This window comes from Pistacia vera, unplaced genomic scaffold (genome assembly GCF_008641045.1).
Source record: "Pistacia vera cultivar Batoury unplaced genomic scaffold, PisVer_v2 Contig34, whole genome shotgun sequence".
NCBI lineage: Eukaryota > Viridiplantae > Streptophyta > Magnoliopsida > Sapindales > Anacardiaceae > Pistacia > Pistacia vera.
Window position 1 is genome coordinate 386,861 of NW_022196157.1, and position 22,138 is coordinate 408,998.

At 33.2% G+C, this 22,138-nt stretch overlaps 2 protein-coding genes across 2 annotated transcripts; both read right to left on the reverse strand.

Moving 5' to 3' along the window:
• Nucleotides 1–6,211: 6,211 nt before the first annotated feature.
• LOC116138232 (calcium-dependent protein kinase 26-like) lies at nt 6,212–9,302 on the reverse strand. The gene is made up of 7 exons (XM_031423950.1): nt 8,144–9,302; nt 7,761–7,904; nt 7,500–7,652; nt 7,155–7,270; nt 6,874–7,041; nt 6,551–6,775; nt 6,212–6,463 (listed from the first exon to the last, which is right to left on the reverse strand). The coding sequence occupies exons 1-7, from the start codon at nt 9,012–9,014 to the stop codon at nt 6,338–6,340; spliced, it is 1,803 nt and encodes a 600-aa protein (XP_031279810.1). The 5' UTR covers nt 9,015–9,302; the 3' UTR covers nt 6,212–6,337.
• Nucleotides 9,303–19,560: 10,258 nt separating this feature from the next.
• On the reverse strand, nt 19,561–22,138 carry LOC116138239 (fra a 1-associated protein). The gene is made up of 2 exons (XM_031423959.1): nt 21,852–22,138; nt 19,561–20,182 (listed from the first exon to the last, which is right to left on the reverse strand). The coding sequence occupies exons 1-2, from the start codon at nt 22,061–22,063 to the stop codon at nt 19,765–19,767; spliced, it is 630 nt and encodes a 209-aa protein (XP_031279819.1). The 5' UTR covers nt 22,064–22,138; the 3' UTR covers nt 19,561–19,764.

The window sequence follows — 22,138 nt, forward strand, 5'->3', positions numbered from 1 at the left end:
ACGATCAGTTAAGGGCATCACTGTTTGTCAAAGGAAGTATGCTTCAAAATTGATTTCCACTACTGGTTTATCTGGAGCTAGGCCTTCTCTTATTCCTATTGACCAACATCAAAAATTTACTTCATCAGATTATGACAAACATTTTGGTATTTCCGAGGATCCTCTACTGCCTGATGCTATCATTTGTTAACAACTCATTGGAAAGCTTCTTTACTTATGTATGAAATGTCCTGATTTGAGCTGTTCAGTTAGTTTATTAAGCCAATTCATGCATGCTCCTAAGGTGTCTCATATGCAGGTTGCCTTGAAGATTGTTAAGTATATTAAACATGCTCCTGGTTTGGGGTTATTTGTGTCATCTGATAACACAATTCAGCATAATGCTTACTATGATTCAGATTGGGCCTCCTGTTTGATTACCCCAAGATCAATCATTGGTTTTTGTGTGCTTTTGGGGAAGTCTCTTCTATCTTGGAAATCTAAAAAGCAAGTTACAATCTCAAGGTCTTCTTCAGAGGTAGAATATAGGGCCATGGCTTCTACTGTATGTGAAATTGTTTGGCTCTAGCAATTATTTTCTAATCTTAGTTTTCCTAGTTTAGCTCCTATCCCTCTTCTTTGTGATAACCAGTCAGCCTTGCATATAGCCTCTAATCCCATGTTTAACGTACCAAGCATATTGACATTGATTGTCATATTGTTCGCGAGAAGATACAAGCTGGTCTTATTCAGACTAAATATGTTCCTAGTAATGAGCAGAGGGCAGATATCCTTATTAAATCTCTTGGCAGTCATTTACATCATCATTTTCTTTCCAAGATAGGACTGCTTAATCTTTATCACTCACCACCTTGAGGGGGGTATTGAAGATATATCAGTTTCAGCTTCAGTTAGCTCTAGCCAACTCCAGTCCAACTCATCAGTTTGACTTCCAACTCAGCATACTAATTTGTAGAATTGGTTAAAGTTGTTGTGTAAGTTACTGGTGTAACAGTTTGTTACGGTTAACCATAGTTAGTTGAGCTGAGTTAGTACTTAAGTAAAGTGTACTTTATTCATTTGTAACTTTTCCAGATTATGAATAAAATTCTTCTTCATTAAACTCTCTATAGAAAAGTTAATAACTTGTACAACACAAAACGAGTTCACAAATCATATAGGAGGATCTTTACAAAAGTAAGTGCAAAAACATATAGTTTGCTTACACTCCCCAATAGCATTTGGGAATTCTGAGCATCCCTGGTTGCATTTCTTAATCTCACATTTCTTCATTTCAATTAGCTTGTGATATGTATGCTCTAGGATCCTTGCTCCATGCACAAAATATACACCCAAAAAATGGGCAAAATCATCTCCTATTCAACCCCAAAAAATAGAAAGAAAAAAAATTAATAAAGAACTTCGTACATCAAGTATTTCGAATTTATCACTCTAAAGCAAAGAAGAAATCTTCATGTTTTGAACTGAAGTGTGTGGTAATCTAATGAGGTTTACATATTATAAATATAATATTTTTTCAGTTATAACTAAGACACTACAACACAAAAATAAATTAAATAAATAAAAAATATTATTTAACCTTGGTCAAAATGGTTATCAAATATCCAAATTATTTTCTATACTGTTTTATCATGTTAAACTAAAATAGAAAAATACTTTTTTTGAGATTAAAAATAGTTTTAATTTTGTTTTTTTCTCCCGAAAACACTTGATAAATCTATAATAGAAATTACCATATTTCCATATTAACAGTAAAGTAAAATTAAATTGAAATCAAGTTAGTATTATGGTGAAACTGTGTGTTGCTAAAGTGAGGGAGTGAAGATATACTTGAAATTGTTTACAAAATTATTAGTGATACACAATCATCTAATGAATATGATTGATTTTTTAATTTTATTTTCTTTTTTACCCAAAAGATTTAACTTTTTCTTAAATTTAAAATTTACATGGATGGTAGTTCTTTCTCGTCTATCATACTCACCATTCACAATTTTTTTTTGACAAAGTATACTCTAATTAGAATCAAAATCCAAGAAACATAGTTGAACTTGAATCGGCACAAAACAAGTTATACTGGTTTTAGATTAATCCAGAATAAGGGTGAAAGCCGAGCCGAGCCGCTAGCTCGGCTAATGAATTATTTTAAATCGGCTCGCCCAAAGACGAGCCAGCTCGACTACAGTGTCGAGCCAAGTTCAAACAACGGGGCTACTTGGCTCGTGAAGCTCACGAGCTTGAGCCAGCTCGTGGGTTTATTTGCAAGTTTTGAAAGTAATAGGGGACCATATGAAGTTGTGTTCTGTTTTAGTTTTCAAAAATTTCAAATCCACCCCTATATCAAATAAACTGAAATCAAAATTGATTCAATACACCCCTAATTCCTAAATCAAACTATAAACAAACCCTAACCCCATAAATCTCTCCCTGGTTGACTTTGTTCATCGCCGTTTTCCCTCTCCTCCGATGAATCATGCTTTAGCTTCTTCTTGTGACTCTCATCTCACTGTCTCAAACGCTCAGCCTCTCAATATCAACTAAGGTTTACTTGACAGCCTCTCAAAGTCTCAATCTCACTCTCAGTCTCAGTCTCAGTCTCAACCTCTTAGTGTCAATCTCGGCCTCTCAATCTAACTCTCATCAGTCTGGTAGTTCATAGGAGAAGTGGGAGATTGATTCATTTAAGTAGCTTCTAGGGTAAACGAGCTAGGTAGCTTGCTTCTTTGAAACTATAGACTATATATGTCAGTCTTGTGTACACTCACCCGACATGCCATTGTGCCTTTCTCATGTCCATCTCAACATGCCAAACTGAGTTATTGGGAGATTCATGTATGCCATGAGTCCATAATATGATAAATTTTGATGGGTTGATTACACATACGAGAGATTCATCAATTGTATGGATTTTGTTTTTTTTTTTTTATGGTCGGGGGTGTTTAGGTTAACTTACGCTTATTTCAACTAATCTCTCAGGATCTTGAAACAACCGATTGGATAAGAGCTTCAGTGGCCACCTCTATTAGCAACCGAGGAGAGACTCGAACTTAAGATCTCTTGAGTAATATACCCAAGAGTCACTATCAAACTATTCGACCACCTAGGGGTTAGTTAATGGTATAGATTTATGAGAGGTTGAAGATAATTTTTATAAGTTTTAGAGAGGTTTTTGACATAATATAAAATCTATGGTGTCTACTTGTAATTAAATGTTCATAAGTTTAGAATTTCAGTAATGTTAAATCCACAACCCAATCTTGCAACTTTCTCTTATAACCCCCAACATGGAGACTTCAAAATGGGTAGACAAGACCCATTTGCGAGTTATCATATTGAAGATTATAAGAAAAAATTGTGAGATTAGATTATGAACCTAACATTACTCTTAGAATTTTGTTGTACTTTGTCTCTACGCTTCAATTTTGGACAAAATGGTAAGGCTAATTTGCTTCCTGGTTCCTATTTTGTCTCTGTCATTCAAATAGAAACAAAAGCAGAAATAGACGTGAAATAAAAAATGGTAAAAAAATGAGCAATAATTGCCCAACAGTTGAAATTGGGCCAGGTGATGTTTGACAGCTATCAAATCTAGCAAATTTGGACAAAATTTGGGCCCAATTTGTTCATTAGTCTCTCTAAAGAAAATTACGTAAGAGATGATAGACCCTACCAATTTGTTGTGTGTTACTGTGTCATTTTGCTTCACTTGGCAATCAATTCTCCCACTTGATATGTTAGAAGCGACACAACCCTACCCAAAAATCATGATACAACTCATTTATTATATAATCGATCAGATCTAATCAAGTAGATATTGTTCGATTTTAGTTTTATGTTTTTTTTTTTCTTTCATAATTTCACTTTGCTTTGATGGGTGTGTTAGAAGAGACACAATCCCAACTCACAAATCATGATACAACTCATTTATCATGTAACAGATCAGGTCTAGCCAAGTAGATTTTGTTCGTTTTTGTTTTTTTTTTTTACCTTCGTAGTTTAACTTCTAGCCAATATGTTACTTCGATAGATATGTTAGAAAAGACACAAAACCAACACAAAAATCAGGATAAAACTCACTTACCGTGTAACTAATTAGGTCTAGTCGAAAAGGTTTTGTTCGTTTTTGGTTTTATCCTCGCTTTTTTTTTTTACCTTCATAGTTTAACTTCTAGCCAATATTTTACTTTGATGGATATATTAGAAGAGAGACAAAACCAACACAAAAATTAGGATAGAACTCACTTATAGTGTAACCGATCATATTAATCAAGTAAATATTGTTTATTTTGGTTTTATATTTGCTTTTTATCTTGCTTCGAACACAAGAATTGTTAAGAGCAAAATTTAGAGAAAAAAAAAAAGGTCGATTGCTGAATAGAGCACTAAATATGTTATTGATTTGTAAGGTTAAATGCAATTTTTGATACAGATCATAAAACTGTTCATGTAAGTTTATTTATAGACTCAATCGAGATTAATTTATTAGTTATATGAGATGTGAAAAATGGTCCCAAATAATGCCTTTTCTATCTTGCCTACATTATCCTTACGAAACATAATGTTTTGGTGGTTTCATTGTCTCAATAGCACTTTGTTCATATTTTAAATCAGAATTAGTACAAACATAAACAAATAATTGCCTTGTCTTTAGAAATATTATGACAAGTACTTCATCTTCAAACCACAAATGTCTTCAATCATTTACTAAAGAGCACTTACCTTCCCTGAGGTTTCTATAAACTTTTAGTTACATCCCTGTGGTATAAGAAACCATCAAGACCTCCCTTCATATTTGAATAAATTATCACTTATCTACCTTCATCTCCTTTCACTAACAGTCAACTTTAAGTCAAGGGGCAAACTTGTAATTGTAGATTTTTAACATAAAAATAGAATTAAAAAATAATTTAAAATTTCTGAAAATTTTAAAAAACATCTGGAAAATGAAAAATAAAATGATAGAAAAATTGAAATAAAATAGTTCTAAAACATTGAAACAAAAATATCTGAAAATTTAGAAATTTTCAAAATAAAAAAAATACAATAATTTGAAAATTTGAAATAAAAAATCTGAAAAAATAAAATAATACCAAAACATTAAAATAAAATAAATTCTGAAAAATTGAAATAAAAAGTATGAAAATCGAAAATTCTGAAAAATTAAAAAAGTAAAACTATGAAAAGAAAATCTAATAATTGAAAAAAAAAAAAAAAGACAAATTCAATAAAAATCCAAGACAATGTGAAAAAATAAAGTAATTTTCAAAAATTTAAATAATTGTTATATTTCTATATTTTTTTAGTCAACAATATTTGAGGGTATTTACGATTTTGAGAAAAATACCAAAAAAAAAAAATTGTTATGGTCAAATATGTAATACCAAATTAGATCACTATCCTACAAGGGCAAAATAGGTTTCTTTGCAACTTCAACTAACAATTTCCGTTAGAAAATGGTGGTAATGTGAAGGGATGTCTTTGATGGCTTCTTATACCACATGGGTATAACCACAATTTATGGAAACTTCAAGGGAGGTAAGTGATAATACTCCTTTAATAAATAACTATATCATAGTTATGTTGCCTCTTTCCATTATGTCGATCAAAAAGAAATAAAAATAGAACAAAAAACAAGAAATAAAAAATAAAAATGGAAGATTTCCGTCAGGCAACCCCATGTGAGGGGTGAAGCCAGAAATTTGCATAGCGTGTATAGTTAAGGTTAACAAATAAGGGTGTTAAGTTAAAGAAATAAAACTTTTAAGGACTAATAATAACATCTGGAAAGTTTTGGAAGACCTGCCTACTAGCTACCGGTTTAAGTTTTTTGCCCCATGGTTAGCGCTACTATCGGTTGAATAAGAGCTCTAGTGGTTACCCTTATTTGAGGTCGTGGGGACTCGAACTCGGGAGACCGTGATAGATCCTCCTTTTGCGCTTTTACTATCAAAGAGACTCGAACTTGAGAAAATATATTAGATTTTATTTTACTCTTTTACCATTAGGTCACCCAGTGGTGGTTAAGATGGTAAGCACTTGATCCTAACATGTTGTAAAATTATGTGAGAGCATGTGTATGCGAGTCGAAGAAAGAGAAGAAAAACAGATACACGTAATTGGATATTTCATTTACATATGACACAAGAATTTGTATATACATTATTGTGCTATTTTTAAAAACACAAACCTATGATATGAAAAAAAAAAAAAAAAAATGGAAGTATGAATCTATTATATTCCCTAGCAACAAAAAATTAGTAAACCTTAAAACAGTTTATCATAATCTTGAAAAAATCAACCCAAAATTTAAAAAGAAGAAAGAAACCTCACTAATATGTCAACAAACTGGTAAAGCCTCCCTAAATCCAATGCCAAAACCTCTATTCTGTTCACTATTCTTGTTCAAATCATTGTTGCCCTTTTGCATCATAGCCACAAATTCATTGTAATCTATTCGCCCGTCCTGGAAAACAAAATAAAATCATTTGATTATCCAACTAATACAAGACATTGTAGCAGAATCCTGAATTCATAAGAAAGAAATGCTTACATTATCTTGATCAACCTCTCGGATCATATCTTCTAGGCGAGTATCGTCCACTCCGAATTCCTGACAGGCTTGTTGAAGTTCATCTGGAGTGATGTAGCCACTGCCATCTTTGTCAAAATAAGAGAATGCTGCAAAGAGATGATCTTCCTGGTCGACTTTAGTTAAATGCAACGTTGCGGCGATGAATTCGCCATAATCAATTGTGCCACTGTTGTCAACATCAGCCTGCAAATTCAGCAGATTGATAGCAAAAGTTATAGAAACTATTTGATCACTTCAGTTTTTGTAGATAATAGTAATATGAAATCTAAAATTATACTTACAGCTTTCATTAGATTATGGATTTCAGACTCATCAAGATTAGCACCAAATCTTTTCAGTCCAATTTTGAGTTCCTCAAATGTGATTTGACCACTGTTGTCTGTGTCAATCATTTTGAACATTTCTTTAAGTCCAGCAATTTCTTCCTCTGAGAGGCTTTCTGCAATGACCTGCATTCCATAGAAATTAAGTCAATTCGGTTTTTCGCATTTATCCAATTTGAACATGAAACCGAAAAGATTTTGCATATGAGATTTGGCTTATGATATATGCAGAAACTTACTCTTAGAGCCATTTTCTTAAGCTTGTTCATAGCAGAAAACTGCTTCAAGCGCGTTAAGACTGCAGAATCAAGAGGCTTGTCAGGAGCAACTCCATTTTCCTGAACCCAAGGATGGCCTGCAGAGAATCAAAACAAACATTTCAGGGCCTAATAAATACTATCTGCCACATATAACCGATAAATTCGATTGTGCATTCGACAACCAAAATGCAGTAACAAAGAAGGTAAATCTGAGAAGAGTTTGCATTTCTGAAAAAAAATAAACTTTTCCTAATTCATTCCTGAGTGTTGAAAACTTGTCCTTAATGTCTCGATGGATATCACAGAAAGTGAACTGTAACTTACACAGAACTTCATGTGCTGTCAACCGCCTTTTGGGGTCTCTAACAAGCATTCTTCTGACTAAATCTTTTGCACCTTCAGAGATATTAGGCCAGGGATCTGATGTGAAGTCAAGTTCAGCATGCAGAACCTCTTCAAATATTTCGTGCTCGGTTTCTGGAAATCGGAGAAATCACAAGATGACCATTCAGTCATAACTGTTGAAAGTATGATCACAATATAATAAATAATTTCATCACACAATAGACATCTCAAAACTCTTACCTGCCCAAAATGGAGGTACACCAGATAACAGAATATAAATCATCACCCCAGCACTCCAAACATCTGCTTCTGGACCATAACGCTTGCGCAACACTTCAGGTGCAACGTAATATGGACTTCCAACCACATCGGTAAAAATATCCCCTGAAATTTAAGACCCTCAATATGAAATTGACATAACAATAACAAATGAACAGCACAGCATACAAATTTTAAACTCTTTCAGTCTATGCAAACAAGATTAACCAGTGCAGCCAACTGAGGGAACACATACAGCTCATGAAATCAATTAGAAATTTCTGACAATATTCAAATTTGCCAAACATTTCATAAACATAAACATGATCAAGTTGAAAGGTAAAAGTTTCAGAATGAATACATACCAGGCTTGAAGAATATTGATAATCCGAAGTCTATGGCCTTGAGAGGCGAATCCTCCTCCTCATTGACGAACAGGAAATTCTCAGGCTTAAGATCGCGATGCATAACCCCTAAAGAGTGGCAGGTTTCTACAAAACCAACTATAGTCCTAGCTAGTTGAGCTGCTTTTCTCTCTGTATAATGCCCCCTCTTAACAATCCTATCAAATAGCTCTCCACCTTCACACAACTCCATCACGACATGAACAGCCACAGGGTCCTCATAAGCCCCTTTGATTGTAACAGCACTAGAATGACCTGCTAAATGATGCATGATCTGAATTTCCCTCCTCACATCATCCACATCATCAGTTGTGATCAATTTCCTCTTGGCAATTGACTTGCAAGCATACTCTTTTCCTGTCCCTTTCTCCAGAACAAGAAAAGTTGTCCCAAATTGCCCGTGTCCTAGCTTGCGCCCCAAGCTATAGTACTCCTTCAAGTGACCCGTTTTTGTTTGCAGAACTGAATCTGTGCGAAGCCCTGCGCTTGCCATTCTCCTCACATTGTGAGGCCTCTTTGGTTTTGCAGGATCATCTTGCCTAGTCTCCTCATAACCATGCTTCTTTATTGAAGTCTTTTGCATAGATTTCCGATTCGCTTGCTTAACCTCTAAGTTAACATCTTTAACTATCTTCATTGGTGTTGGAGGCTTCTGTAAATCAAGACTATGGCCTTCAGGTTCTTTAGTCACAGGTTTTGCTCCAGTAGCGCCTTCTCCTCCTTTGTTGGTATGAGAAATCATATCACGCGTCGATTTCGACCACCAAATCGAGTTTGAAATTGATTGAGTAATACAATCCTTTGAAGGCCTTGCAACACAATGATTTCCCATCTAAAAACAATCAATTCTCCACACTCTCTATATTCTTTTTGACACTAAAACAAACAGCTTCAAGTCACACAATTACTACAACACCAACAACAAAAACAAAAACAACCCCATCTCTTATCTCCCAGAAGGGCCCCAAATTCTAAATCTACAACATTCAAATGAACCCTCTTTAAGCAATTTCTCACAAATGCATATAAAAAATATATATAAAAATTACACCCAAATGGGGGACAACTCTTCTTCCTCAAAAATCTTGGACACCTCAAATCATGCAAAGGCTCATATAAATAATATTGTCAAAAAAACCATTAATTTGACGGATTCTAAACCAAATTTAATGATTTAAAAGGCAGAAGCATCCAAGAAAAGAGGGGAAAATAATAAAAAATAAAAAAGGAAGAAGAAGAAGAAAAAAGTTTACCAAGTCTTGATGAGAGAGAGATTTTGAAGAGGATTTTGAGAAGATTTAAATCAAGAAGAAGGGATTTGTCTAGTTTTTGATTTGACGTTATTCATACTTTTTCATGCACACGAAAATGGTACGAAATACCGGTTTTTCTGTTGCTAACTTTCAATAAAAATAATTAAAAAACGCGTTACTAATTCTTTATTTATTTTATTTTTTATATATTTTTATTTATGAGTTGGTTGAAGCTGTGTGTGATGAGCCTGATTTACTGTTGCCGGCCAACGCCGGTTCTAACAAGAAAATTAAATATAAAACAATAAAATAAAATAAAAAATAGAAACAGATTTCTTGTAATTAAAGAATTTTTACGTAATTACATTGCTAGGATTTTACTTGAAAGGTTTTTTATTTTTATAAAAAGAAAAGTTACTGTAGTTATATTAAATAATTGAGTTTATTTATGAATAATCATGATATAATTTTTTTTTTTTAACAATTTACGATTATAATATATGCATAAAACTGTATAATAATGTTATTTTAACGTGATTTATAAAAGGATAATTATATTTAATGTCAAATTAAAATCTCCGAAACACATTACAAATATAATATTTTTTCAGTTATAACTAAGACACTACAACACAAAAATAAATTAAATAAATTAAAAATATTATTTAACCTTGGTCAAAATGGTTATCAAATATCCAAATTATTTTCTATACTGTTTTATCATGTTAAACTAAAATAGATAAATACTTTTTTCTGAGATTAAAAATAGTTTTAATTTTTTTTTTTTCTCCCGAAAAAACTTGATAAATCTATAATAGAAATTACTACATTAACAGTAAAGTAAAATTAAATTGAAAACTATTTTATAGATTATTTTTCATTAAAACCAAAAAAAAAAAACCGTCTTTATAAAATTATAAAAATAATTATTTGAATTAATAGTGAAGAAATTAATGGTTGACCAAAAATATTTATCTTATTATTACCAACAAGAAAACTGAATGGTATTCCCACTAGAGAGTTAAATGAAATACCTTTTGGACGCTAAAGTTTATCCAATTACAAGTTGGTCCAGTATAATTTGGAAACAACATTTAGGTTCTCATCAGACATCAGTGAACAAGGGTTTAATTTTTTTTTTTTTTTTATATAAATTTCTAAAACTCACAGTGAAAACTAATAGTATCATGAAAAATAAATAAAAAACTCTTAACCGCCCATTCTATTAAAAATTTTGAAAAACAATTAATTAAAAAAAAAAAACAAATTAACAAATCAGAAGTATTTTAGACTTATCCAAAAAAATTTCAAGCAGTCAATAACTAATAGAGCAATGCTATCGGTATCCCACCTTTATCTTATTAAACTCTGTAACCAATTTTTCTAAATACAATTTTATCATTTGATATAATCATCGAACAAGAAAAAATGAAGAAAAACAATATTGAGAAAATACACTAAATTCTATTTTTGTGTCTACTACTTAAAACGCTTGGACTCCAAATATAATATGTTACTATGTTATATGCATTTTTTGAAATTCTGTTATATTTTTAGCTATTAGTTCAAGCAACTAGCGGCGAGAATGTTTTAAGTATGATATTTAATTTTATTGTTTTATCCTTAATTTTGTTGTGTACAATTTTTTTAATTTTAACCTTTGAATATTGTACGAACGAATGTATGAATATTTAATAGTAAAAAAAGAGAATGATGTAAATGTGAAGATAAAAGAGTGGAAAAGGATATGATAATAAACGGTTATTTTGAAATTAAATGGGGTCCATATAAATTTTTAATGGGGTCTAATAAGATAAATATTAGAGGTGATAACATCACTCTAACAAATAACGATTTAAGTAATACTTTCAGATTTTACTGGATCTTACATAATTTCAAAAAACCTCAGGGACCAATATGTACTTAACTCTCCCACTAGCTGAAGAGTCATTTTCAGTTTCACAAGATTAATTGATATTGTCGACTTTAGTTTACTTTAATTTCTCTTTCACACAGCTGAACATTAACTCATAAATGGTCAACACGTTTTGGATTCAACATTTTTTTATTTTATTTATCACCAAAATCACAATTAAAATAAATTTAAGTTTTTATTATCCCAAATAATTAAAAAAAAAATCCTAAATAAAACATGAAATAATTAGGTTCTGTCAATTTATGCGTATCTCAATTAATCCTCTAGAACCCTAGAACTATCGACTATGTAAGAATTCCAGTGACTACTCCTATTAGCAAACGAAGAAAGATTCGAACTTAAGATCCTTGAGTAATATACTTAAAAGTTTTTTTCAAGCTACGCAGTCACCCAAAAGTAGTTTATTAGATTTATTATTATTACATAAAATTGAAACTTTATGAACGAGTCCAACGGCATAATCCTGATAATTACCTAAATTGTTATTATACATCGAATGAAAATAAATTTATAATTATTAATTTAACCCAAATATGAGTAATTGGGTTGACTAAGACAAATGATAATGACTAGGCTCCAAATTGAATAAAGCCGTAAGAAGAGTGAAGAAGGTGGGCAATTGAGGTGGTTACCCTGCTTTGAAGATAACTGTGATCTGGTCAGAGTGATGGAGAAATAGGCAAAGGTCGCCAATTGAAGACTTGAAGTGCACCACTAATTCACCACTTTCTTCAATCCCATTTCCCAATCATATCCAGTTTGAGGTCAAATTGTGTAACATGAGTTCATATGTATTTTCATGATAAATACTAACACCAAAAATAATAAAAGAAATAATATGATATTGACAGAGAGAGAAAAGTAATAGTACTGCTAATAGAGATAGTGTCAAGCTTTATTCTTTATAATTTTAGGATTTGAAGATTATTGAGATACGTTAAGTTGGTTCGAACCCCTCATCAATTAAAAAAAGAAAAACTTATAGTGCTTCAACCACAATAAGCTTTGACACCAATTATTGTTGCATGTCTCTAAATGAAGGATTTGAAACTTTTATAATCTCCAATAAAATTATATATTTAAGGTAGTGTTTATTTTTTTATCTGGAACTGAATACATATATTACTAAATCTACCAGAATATATAAATCTAGGGCATGTCTGTGTGTGTGTGTGGGTTTTTTTTTTTTTTTCACGTTTGATTACATGTTTGAAAATAATTTAATATTATCAAAACTGAGCAAATGTTATAATTTAAAGATAACTAATATGTTACTATATTGTTTAGATATATATTTAAAATTACATTATAGCAAAAACATTATTAAAAAAAAAACTAATAAAATCTTAAATTATGTAATGCACCTATATTTTGTTAAAATTATAATTATATACATTTGATAAGAGTATTATTGACAATAATAAAAAATACTGTTATTAAGATGTTTTTGTATTAAATTAAAGTCAAATATTTTAGTTTTTTTATATATTTAAAAGCAAAATAAATAAATAAACATGAAACATCTTATTTATTAAAATCAATACATTCATGTTAATAGAAAAAAAAATCCTCATAGTATCTCAAAATTATTATATCGAGCGATAACTAATGTTTAAAAAACGACTGAGAACAAACCTAGCAAGGTGGTCGGGTCCAAGTCGACTGGTTAACGGTTGAACCAGCTGGTTCAACCGATGTTCATCATGCTGACGTCAGCATGATGATGTCAGCAAAATTACTGTTCACAAAAGCTAATTTCCAAAATTTGGCTCCAAATCATAAACTCCAGAATAAAAAGTCTTTAGCAAAGCATCATCAAACATCATTACATCAATAATACAACAAATTAAAATAAAATAACAAAATGATGAAGAAAAATACATAATGTTGTTTAACTTTCAAGTAACACTTCAACATTCTAACAAAAAATGATCTTCACCTATGGTCTTCATCCATCATTCCATCCTCAATTAAAATTTCATTCGTACACCACCTGACAGATGATCGTCATCATTATAACATCGGACGATATCATCTGCAAAAAAATCTAGCTAAAAAGGAAAACCATAAGTTAAATCTTCCCATTTAAACTAATTGAATATAAACTAGTTAATACCAAATTGAAATTGCTTAAAAAATTGTAAACAACCTTCTGAAGCATTTGTTGAGTCATAATAAGAAGGGTGATCACCACATCTATAGGAATAGCTTTTCTCCATATAATGATTGTTCCAATTCATCAAAATTAAGCTCACCAACCTCCTCTTCCTCTATCAACTTATCACCCTTCAATTTCATCAAACTCTCTAATCAATAGTCATGACCATAAAGACATCAATGAAAATAACAAAATGAGAAGGCTTTATACCTATTTTGCAAACGCAATTATAATGAGTGAAAACCAAATCATTCAACTGTGGATGCTCCAATCGTTCCTCTTTTAGTATGGATGCATTCAAAACACTCCAATTTCGCTCACATCCGAAAAGGCCGAAGTTTGACTTAGAATTTTGATTGAAACTTTTACAAATTTGGAGCACTAAACCCAAATGTCCTTACCATTCATCTATTAAGAATAAAAGTATAAATTACATAAGAAATAAACACAATTTCATAACTTAAAAATTAGATTTAAAAAGTTAATAACTATTACATACCCTGCCATGTAGTTTTGCAAGTTTGAAGAGCAAGCTCACGAGAAAAGCTTTCTAGACGGTCTTGATATAATCTACTCTCCTCCAGTAACGTTGTCTTGCTCATTTTGAATGCACTTGCTTTATTGTCAATAGTGTCAAGGAAACCATACATGACCTCATGTTTTTTGGAAAAAGTATCTTCATCATATTTAAAAGCAGGATTCAAATAATATGCTGCTGTATGAATATCACGACGCAACATCCTATCCCAACGCATCTTAATAATTGTTGTATAAGGCTTGTACAAATTTTTCTTATTCTTAAATAGCTTCTTGATCCCCATCCTCGTTCAGTACATGCCATCATACACATATCCTATTGAAGACCTCTCATCCAAGTCTACAATCCGAAGCATACGCATCAATGGACTCACAACTTTGGAAATTATATCAATGTCATCCTAGAACCGGTTATCTAGAACTATGGAAATAAAGGCTTTGCCCTTATTAGTTTTTGCATATCGAGATTCCACTAAAGTTCTATCTGTCACTGTATATTGCAAGTCATGTTTGTGCTGATGTAAGCTGCTCAATGCAATGAAAGTTGTGGCAAAACGGGTTGAACCTGGGTCTATAATTTCTATCCAACTCTATTCAAGTGATAGACAATAAATGTTAGCATTTTGTAAATTATTAAAAAATTTACATATATAATATGTCTTGACAATGTAAATAATAAACATATGAGGTAAAGGTATATAACCTGTTTTTTCCTCAACAAAGCTAGCACAAAGGAATGATTATACACAAACTTTGTAACCTCAAATGCACGTGTCGAAAGGTTGACTATATGACTCATCTCAGCTATGTCTTTCAACATCAATTAATGCAATGTGCTGCACAAGGAGACCAAATAATACTGCTATATTTTTCAGACAACATTCTTCTAGCAGCTTTATAATTTGCTCCATTGTCAATGACAAGATAGACAATATTGTTTGGTCCAACCCATAAAGCTATTTCCTCAAACAAGTTGAACAATGTTGCAGCATCCTTTACAAAATCTGAACCATCCACTGATTTCACAAAACACACTCCTTTAAAGCAGTACACTAGAAAATTAATCAGCGACCTATGTAAATTATTTGTCCAACCATTAGCCATTAAAGTACATCCAATATCCTTCCAAGTTTTCTTGTAACCATCAACAAGTAATTGCACTTCTTTCCTAGCATCTCTCAATAAATTTACACGCAAATTATGATAAGTTGAGATTTTATACCCAGGACCAATTGTAACTATAGCATCCGCCATAGGTTGAAAATAAATTGAATTAATAACATTAGTTAAGATGCAAGAATCATAAAATAACATTGCAACAGCCATGTCCGCTCTCCACTTAGCTTCTTTTTCGGCTAAAACACTCTTAATTGAGGGCTGAGACCCAGACTTAGTCCTCGGAGCAAAATAGTCACTTATCCCAATAGATTTTTTTCTCTTAGTGCTTTAAGTTGAAGTTGAAGTTGGAGCTGGACATGGAGAAACCTCTTCACACTCTTGATCTTTATCTAACATATCACCCTCAAATTGTTGTACACTAGCTCTATAAGATTGACATTCTTACAAAGTTCAACTCTTTGTTTATTCTTGGCCCCAATTTCATTTAGTGCTTCTTTAATCTTGAATTTAACATTGAAAGGACCTTTAGGGCACTTTCCAACTTCTCCCTTTATATCCGCTAGCTGCAATTTCACTCAATAAATTCCTCCACCTCTGATTATCTTGCCACAATAAAGACGTGTTAATATCTTCTTCCCATTTTCATCCACGCCCTCATTAACATGTCCCTATGCTATATCATTTGTTCCTCGAAAAGTTTGTGAAACATCCACGAAAGTAGATTGTTGAAAAGAACCGGATGATGACATATTCTTTATCTTTAATCTTGATCTCTACCCTGGCGACACAAATAACAAATAAGGCTGTTAGGATAGCACACAACAGTGTTCGGATTATAAAAGCATTATATTCCCTCTAAGCATTCAGTGCTAATGTTCTGAATTATTGTTCCTTTTTGTGTAAATATATAAATTTAGATAGCATAAGAAGTCAATCTAATAATTAAGCATGCATGATCCCTGTAATCTACAGCTTTATGTTACTAAACTACTTGCACATTATGTCTTTGATCTTCGGTAGTTATTTAATCGCTTATTCAATTTTGGAAAAATTAGATTGGAAGGCATGCGCAGATCTTGTGAAGCTTTTGAATCATCTGAAGAAAGAATTAACTATACTTGTTGTTAGTCATGACCTCAAGTAAGTTTGTATTTTTTAATTTTGTCTTCTATCTTTTTATAGGGATATACTGTAGTTTTCATCACTATGTCATCATAGTATGGAAATTTATGATTTCTACTGCCCATTTTGAGATCCATTAACTATAATTTCTACTGTCCATTTATGTTAGACATCATTTACTTGAGGGCATTGTAACATTCCTTTGAAAGAAAGATGTGATTTCTTTTTTAATAATATCAACTTATGATCCATGATCACGGGTATGAGTGTTTGGACACAAGGTGTCATGTATGGCAATGAGCTAATCCTTTCATTCTAGACATTGGCAAACCTCTGCATATGCACCTCTTTGTGTCTCTTTTGTGCATGCATATTTGGGTATCTCCTTTCTCGAGTTCTTACTTTGTTTGGACAAACTTTAGTCAGTATATAATGAAGAAAGTATAGTTGTAAACAGGCTTTGGCATAACAAAAATGAACAAGACATGAGGGTAAAGGTTAAGGAGCAAAACTTGTACTCCATGGATCTGTATCCTTCCAAGTTAAAGAATTAAAAGTTTTGAGCATTGCAATCAGATTTGTCGTGTGTTTACATCACCTGTGTAGAAGAAAAAATAGAAGTTCTAATTTCTAATTGCATCATTGAATGCCTTATTTCATACTAGTGTAAATATGTTGCAAAATTAAGTCACCCAATATTAACGTCATCAAAATCTAATAGACTATTTCAATCATAAACGTTTCACCTATAACCAGACTATTTCAATCCAATAGACTATTTCAATCACCATAAACATTCTACAATTTCTTGGCAACCAAACAGAGACCAAGCCATCACATTAAGAAATGAAAATACAAATCAATGTGAAAAAATGGTTACCTGGTGCTGGTGAAGACGAGTTGTCATTGACTGCAGGAGAGTTGGAGCTCGACTGTGTCGAATGAACAGAGTAGAAGACGAGAACGAAGAAGAGATCGCGATTGGCGACAGTTCCTGAGCAAGAAGAAGACGAAAACGACGGTGTAGCTCCTAGATTGACGATGACAAATTAATAGAGCAGATCGACGATGAAGAAGAGTGGAGAGGAAAAAGAAGAGATCGCAAAATGGGAGGAGATTCGTGATACCCCAACTGATGATGAACTATGCAGTTGATGGCAAAGGTTGAAGCCATGAGATTCGACGGTGAAGGGGAGACTCTGATGGATGATGAAATCGTTCAGACCAAAAGGGAGGGAAGTGGCGTGAAAATAGGGGGGAAATCGTTGATAACTTGATATTTGCTTTGGGATGGGGGGTTTAATGTTTAATTTTTTATATAATAGGGGTTTAATTAACATTTTCACTTTTTAAATTTTTTAATTTAGCATTGACCCGATTTCTGTCAAAATAACGATTGGACTGGCGGGTGCTACAATACCCCCGATCCAACCACGGGTGAAATTGGGCAAGCTAATTATGTCTGGTTTAAGGCTCACCCGACCCGACTGACTGGCCGAGTCCCAATTTAACCGATTCAACCAGCCAGGCCGGACCGGACCGGATTTTAAAACATTGACTTTGATTTAACTAAATTTTAATTTATAATAAACTAATAAGAAAAAAACTATTTAAGAGTATTTTCGTCTTTTCAATCAAATATTAACAGAAAATACTAACAAAACTTGACAAAAGGTGGGAAAATATCATTTTGAAACTTGACGGCTGAGAAAGTGTTGTTTCACCAAACTTTGGGTGGGAAAATGTCATTCTCCCAAATACAAAAATCATTCTTCAAATTTCAAGGGCTTAACGCTTAAACCCTAAAGTTCGGCAAAAAATATGGGCACTAAACTCTGAGAGAGGAATGCACACTACAGTCTTATCAGTTTCTATAACACCAGCTGATTTTGGTTTTCATATCTAACAAATGTCCAATTAAAATTTCAATAACACTACGGACACCAAAATTTTTGCATCGAATTTTTGTACCGGCCGACGTGGAATGCGTTCTCCCATTTCTTTATAATTTTTTTCTAGTGAACGGCCGTCCATCAAATTTGGACGGTCGTTCACTCACATGGACGCCCGTCCATCAAATATGGACGGGCGTCCATATGCGAGGGACGGTTGTCCATAAAATATGGACGTCCGTCCATATTAAAATAAAATAAAAAAGTTTGTAAAAGTTTAGGGACGGTCGGTCCATTAATTTTGGACAGGCGTCCACAAATATGGACGGGCGTCCATATGCGAAGGACGGCCGTCCATATAATATGGACGCCCGTCCCTATTAAAATAAAATAAAAAAATTTGTAAAAGCTTAGGGACGGTTGTCCATCTATTATGGACAGCTGTTCGTTAATTTTGGACGGGCGTCCATATTCGAGGGACGGCCGTCCATATAATATGGACGCCCGTCCCTATTAAAATAAAATAAAAAAATTTGTAAAAGCTTAGGGACGGCCGTCCATCCATTGTGGACGGCCATCCATTAATTTTGGATGGGCGTCCACAAATAATGGACGCCCGTCCTTCACCCAAATATGAAAAAAAAAGAAAAAAAATTCCATGGGGACGCCCGTCCACCAATTGTGGACGGCCGTCCCTTAATTTTGGACGGGCGTCCGTAAGTTTTGGACACCCGTCCAAAATTAATTCTTAAAAAAAATATTTTTTAAACACTGGACGGTCGTCCCTAACTTGTGGACGGCCATCCATTAATTGTGGACGGGCGTCCATACTGACTGGACGCCCGTCCATAAGGGTTGGACGGCCGTCCCTTTTGTAAAGGATAGCCGTCCATAATGTTATTAAAAATTTTTTTAAAAAAACATTTTTCGCGTTTTAGGTTAAAACATTTGGGGAAGTTTCAAAATTTTTTAACACCCAGGCAGCCATTACCATCTTCTTCGTCTTCCATCTGCGTTACTGCGTCTTCTTCGTCTTCGCGGTGTTTTTCTTCTGGACTCCTGTTCTGCGCTTCTTCTTCGTCTTGGTAATTAAAATTTCCTTTTTCAAGTTTTTTTTTGAAATTTTTTTCTTTGGTTGGATGAATGTGTTGAATGGAGTTGAGTTGATGAGATAAAATCCAGTCAATTTGGTAGGACTNCAAGTTTTAAAACATTGGTGATAACATATCACTTACAGCGAGAATTCTGGGATACTACTTGAAATACATAACATTGTATGTAGAGTCTATTTAGTAATCAAACAAATCAAAATGGAGTATAATCACTAGTGGTACAAAAATAAATCCACACAAGCACAAATATAACCATAAAAATAATAGATTAGAAGGATGGATTTGATGTGCCTGTATGAATCAAGATTATAAAACCCAGAAAATGAATCTACTATTATCATTAACTAGTCACTATTCTGCACATGAAGCGAAAACACCATCACAACAGCTGACTAAAATATATTTCCGTACTCCGAAGAAGAAAGAAGGCACATCAAAGGTCGATGATAACGTTCAAACATCTTTAGCTAAACTAGAGAAATCAAAATTTTCAGGTTTGGAGTCCGGCTGATTCAGTTTAGGAGAGGCTTCCATCTCAGGTCTGCCTTCAATCGGTACCCCTCGCCTGATATATGGTGAGGATGGAGATTGATTGCCTTCAAATGGCACCCCTCGCCTAGTATATGGTGAGGGTGGAGATTGACTGTCATACCCGAATGCATCAAAGATGTGGTTCTTCATATCTTCAGCTGCTTCAAAAAAGCGGCTGATCCCACCAAAGAAGTGATGTTCAATTGAGTCAATATCATTGCGTAGCCCAGGAAAATCGAATGGCGCATCAAGTGATCCAGAGGGGTAAGACCCTCTCATCACCTGCTCTGTGACATCATCTTCAGTGTACTCTTTGTTGGATTTAATCACTTCCACAGGCCTAAATGAAACACCAAAGAAATTCAGAAAAATTCGGAAAAGCGAAAAGGAAACAATATATAAATGAAAGGAATGAAGAACCAAGAAGAATAGGTGAGCATTGCTACAATTACAATAATTAAGGACAAGTCGTTATTTGATAATACAAGACTAAACAAATGACCCAAATGGTCAACTGTTCGATGGCATTGATATTGCATAGTGTGTCCTACTTTAACCAATATAAAGGTGCAAGGTGGCTCAAGATACAATCAAAATTGAGAAGTCAATAGTTTATTCATTCTTTTTAGAAAATTTAAGCTCATTACAGTCTAGAAGATGCAATAGAACACAACCAAATCGAAGTAAATCCAACAATTTAGTCTACTGCCACTGTGTGCGATTATAATAGAAGACCACATCTTAGATCACAGAGCCATCTCAAGAAATTTGTCTCCATATTCTCTTCAATCTTAATCATATATTTTTGACATACAGCAATAAATTGTTTAATCTTATCTATTTCCCCTAGATGCTAGCATACAAATTCCATCCCTTTTTTCAACCCACCACTCAAACATCTTGTAACATCAATTATCAATGAACCAATATCATAATTTAATATAAATAATGTAATTCCATAGTCATACATCCTTGTGAAAACACATTCATATCATCTAAGTATTGCAAAATTTGGTATGTTCCAAAGCCATAAAACTAATTGCATCACAGGTTCAAATTTATATTTTCACCTTCCAGCTCAACTAAAAATTCTAGCTTAAAGTACTAAGATGATTTCTGGAAAAATTAAAAAAGAGAAGAAATGAATAAGATAGCACTTTTGAATCTTACGAGTACATAGCAATGGACATGAGAGCACATCCTTATCACTCCATACTAAAGATGTCCCACCAGATAGGACATATCTATGTATCCATATGACAAACTGGCAACTATTTTCTCTAAATCTTTCTTTTTTTTCTTTCAAAATATCAAAACAACCTCAAAATCATACACATTTAGATATAATTCAACCTCCTAAATACCTACTTCCATACTTCACACTTCGGCCAACCTAACTATTCTCTCTACAGCATCCCTCTAAATTTACTTACCCTGGTACAACCAGACAATGAGTTAATGCTATATAATCTCAAGCGCCTCATAATTGGTTCGTTGCGCATCTGAACTAACTTTCTCACTAATATAACGTTTGATTTCAATCTCCGTGTTTACATAAAGGGGCCGTAAAACGGATTTTTGTCACAAATTGTGACATAAATTCCACGACCATTGATTCATTTAATCCAATGGCTTTAAAATTTCACTGTCTGCATTCAAAATAACTAATTCTAACCTCTCATCCAAGTCATCAGGTTTGTGTCACAAATTTGTCAAAAGTTTGTGTTACAATAGCCGCACCCTATCAAGAATCATCAAGAACCAAAAACCGAACAGAAAATTTAAAATTCTAAAATTTCAACGCCAAGCACATAAATTCCAATACACAGAGAGAAAACAAAGCTTCAACAATTATATGAGACCTTCCATTACAACTACAACATCGTAAACACATTAAATTAATATATCAAGAATTTTCGATTTTTCCTCACAAAAACCAAAGAAAGAGATGAAAAAAAGTAATCGAAATAGAGCTTAACGAGAAAGAGAAAGAGAGTTTAGAATTTTACTTTCCGATGCAGTTCCTCAGAACCTCTTCGGTTTTCTCGCACTTTCTAACGAACTTTCCAGGTTCCACTTCTTCGGTTCTGCACTGCGATCTCACCACCGTCCTCGTGGCGCAACCTCCACCGTTCGATGAGTTAACGGAATAATCACCTCCACCGTTCGTAGAGTTAACGGAATAGTCTGCGTCGTCCTCGTCTCTCCACACCCAACCCATTCTTCCGGTTTCTAGAAGAATCACGAATTACTCGCTGCGATGTTTGGTTTTAATAATCTTCTGTTTATAAGTAAT

Coding starts and splice junctions, on each gene's coding strand:
- LOC116138239 (XM_031423959.1), bottom strand. CDS start 22,063: ATGGGTTGGGTGTGGAGAGACGAGGACGACGCAGACTATTCCGTTAAC. Junction 20,183..21,851: donor CTGAGGAACTGCATCGGAAA/GTAAAATTCTAA, acceptor TGTTTCATTTAG/GCCTGTGGAAGTGATTAAAT.
- LOC116138232 (XM_031423950.1), bottom strand. CDS start 9,014: ATGGGAAATCATTGTGTTGCAAGGCCTTCAAAGGATTGTATTACTCAA. Junction 7,653..7,760: donor TGTACCTCCATTTTGGGCAG/GTAAGAGTTTTG, acceptor TCCGATTTCCAG/AAACCGAGCACGAAATATTT. Junction 7,042..7,154: donor TTAAGAAAATGGCTCTAAGA/GTAAGTTTCTGC, acceptor TATGGAATGCAG/GTCATTGCAGAAAGCCTCTC.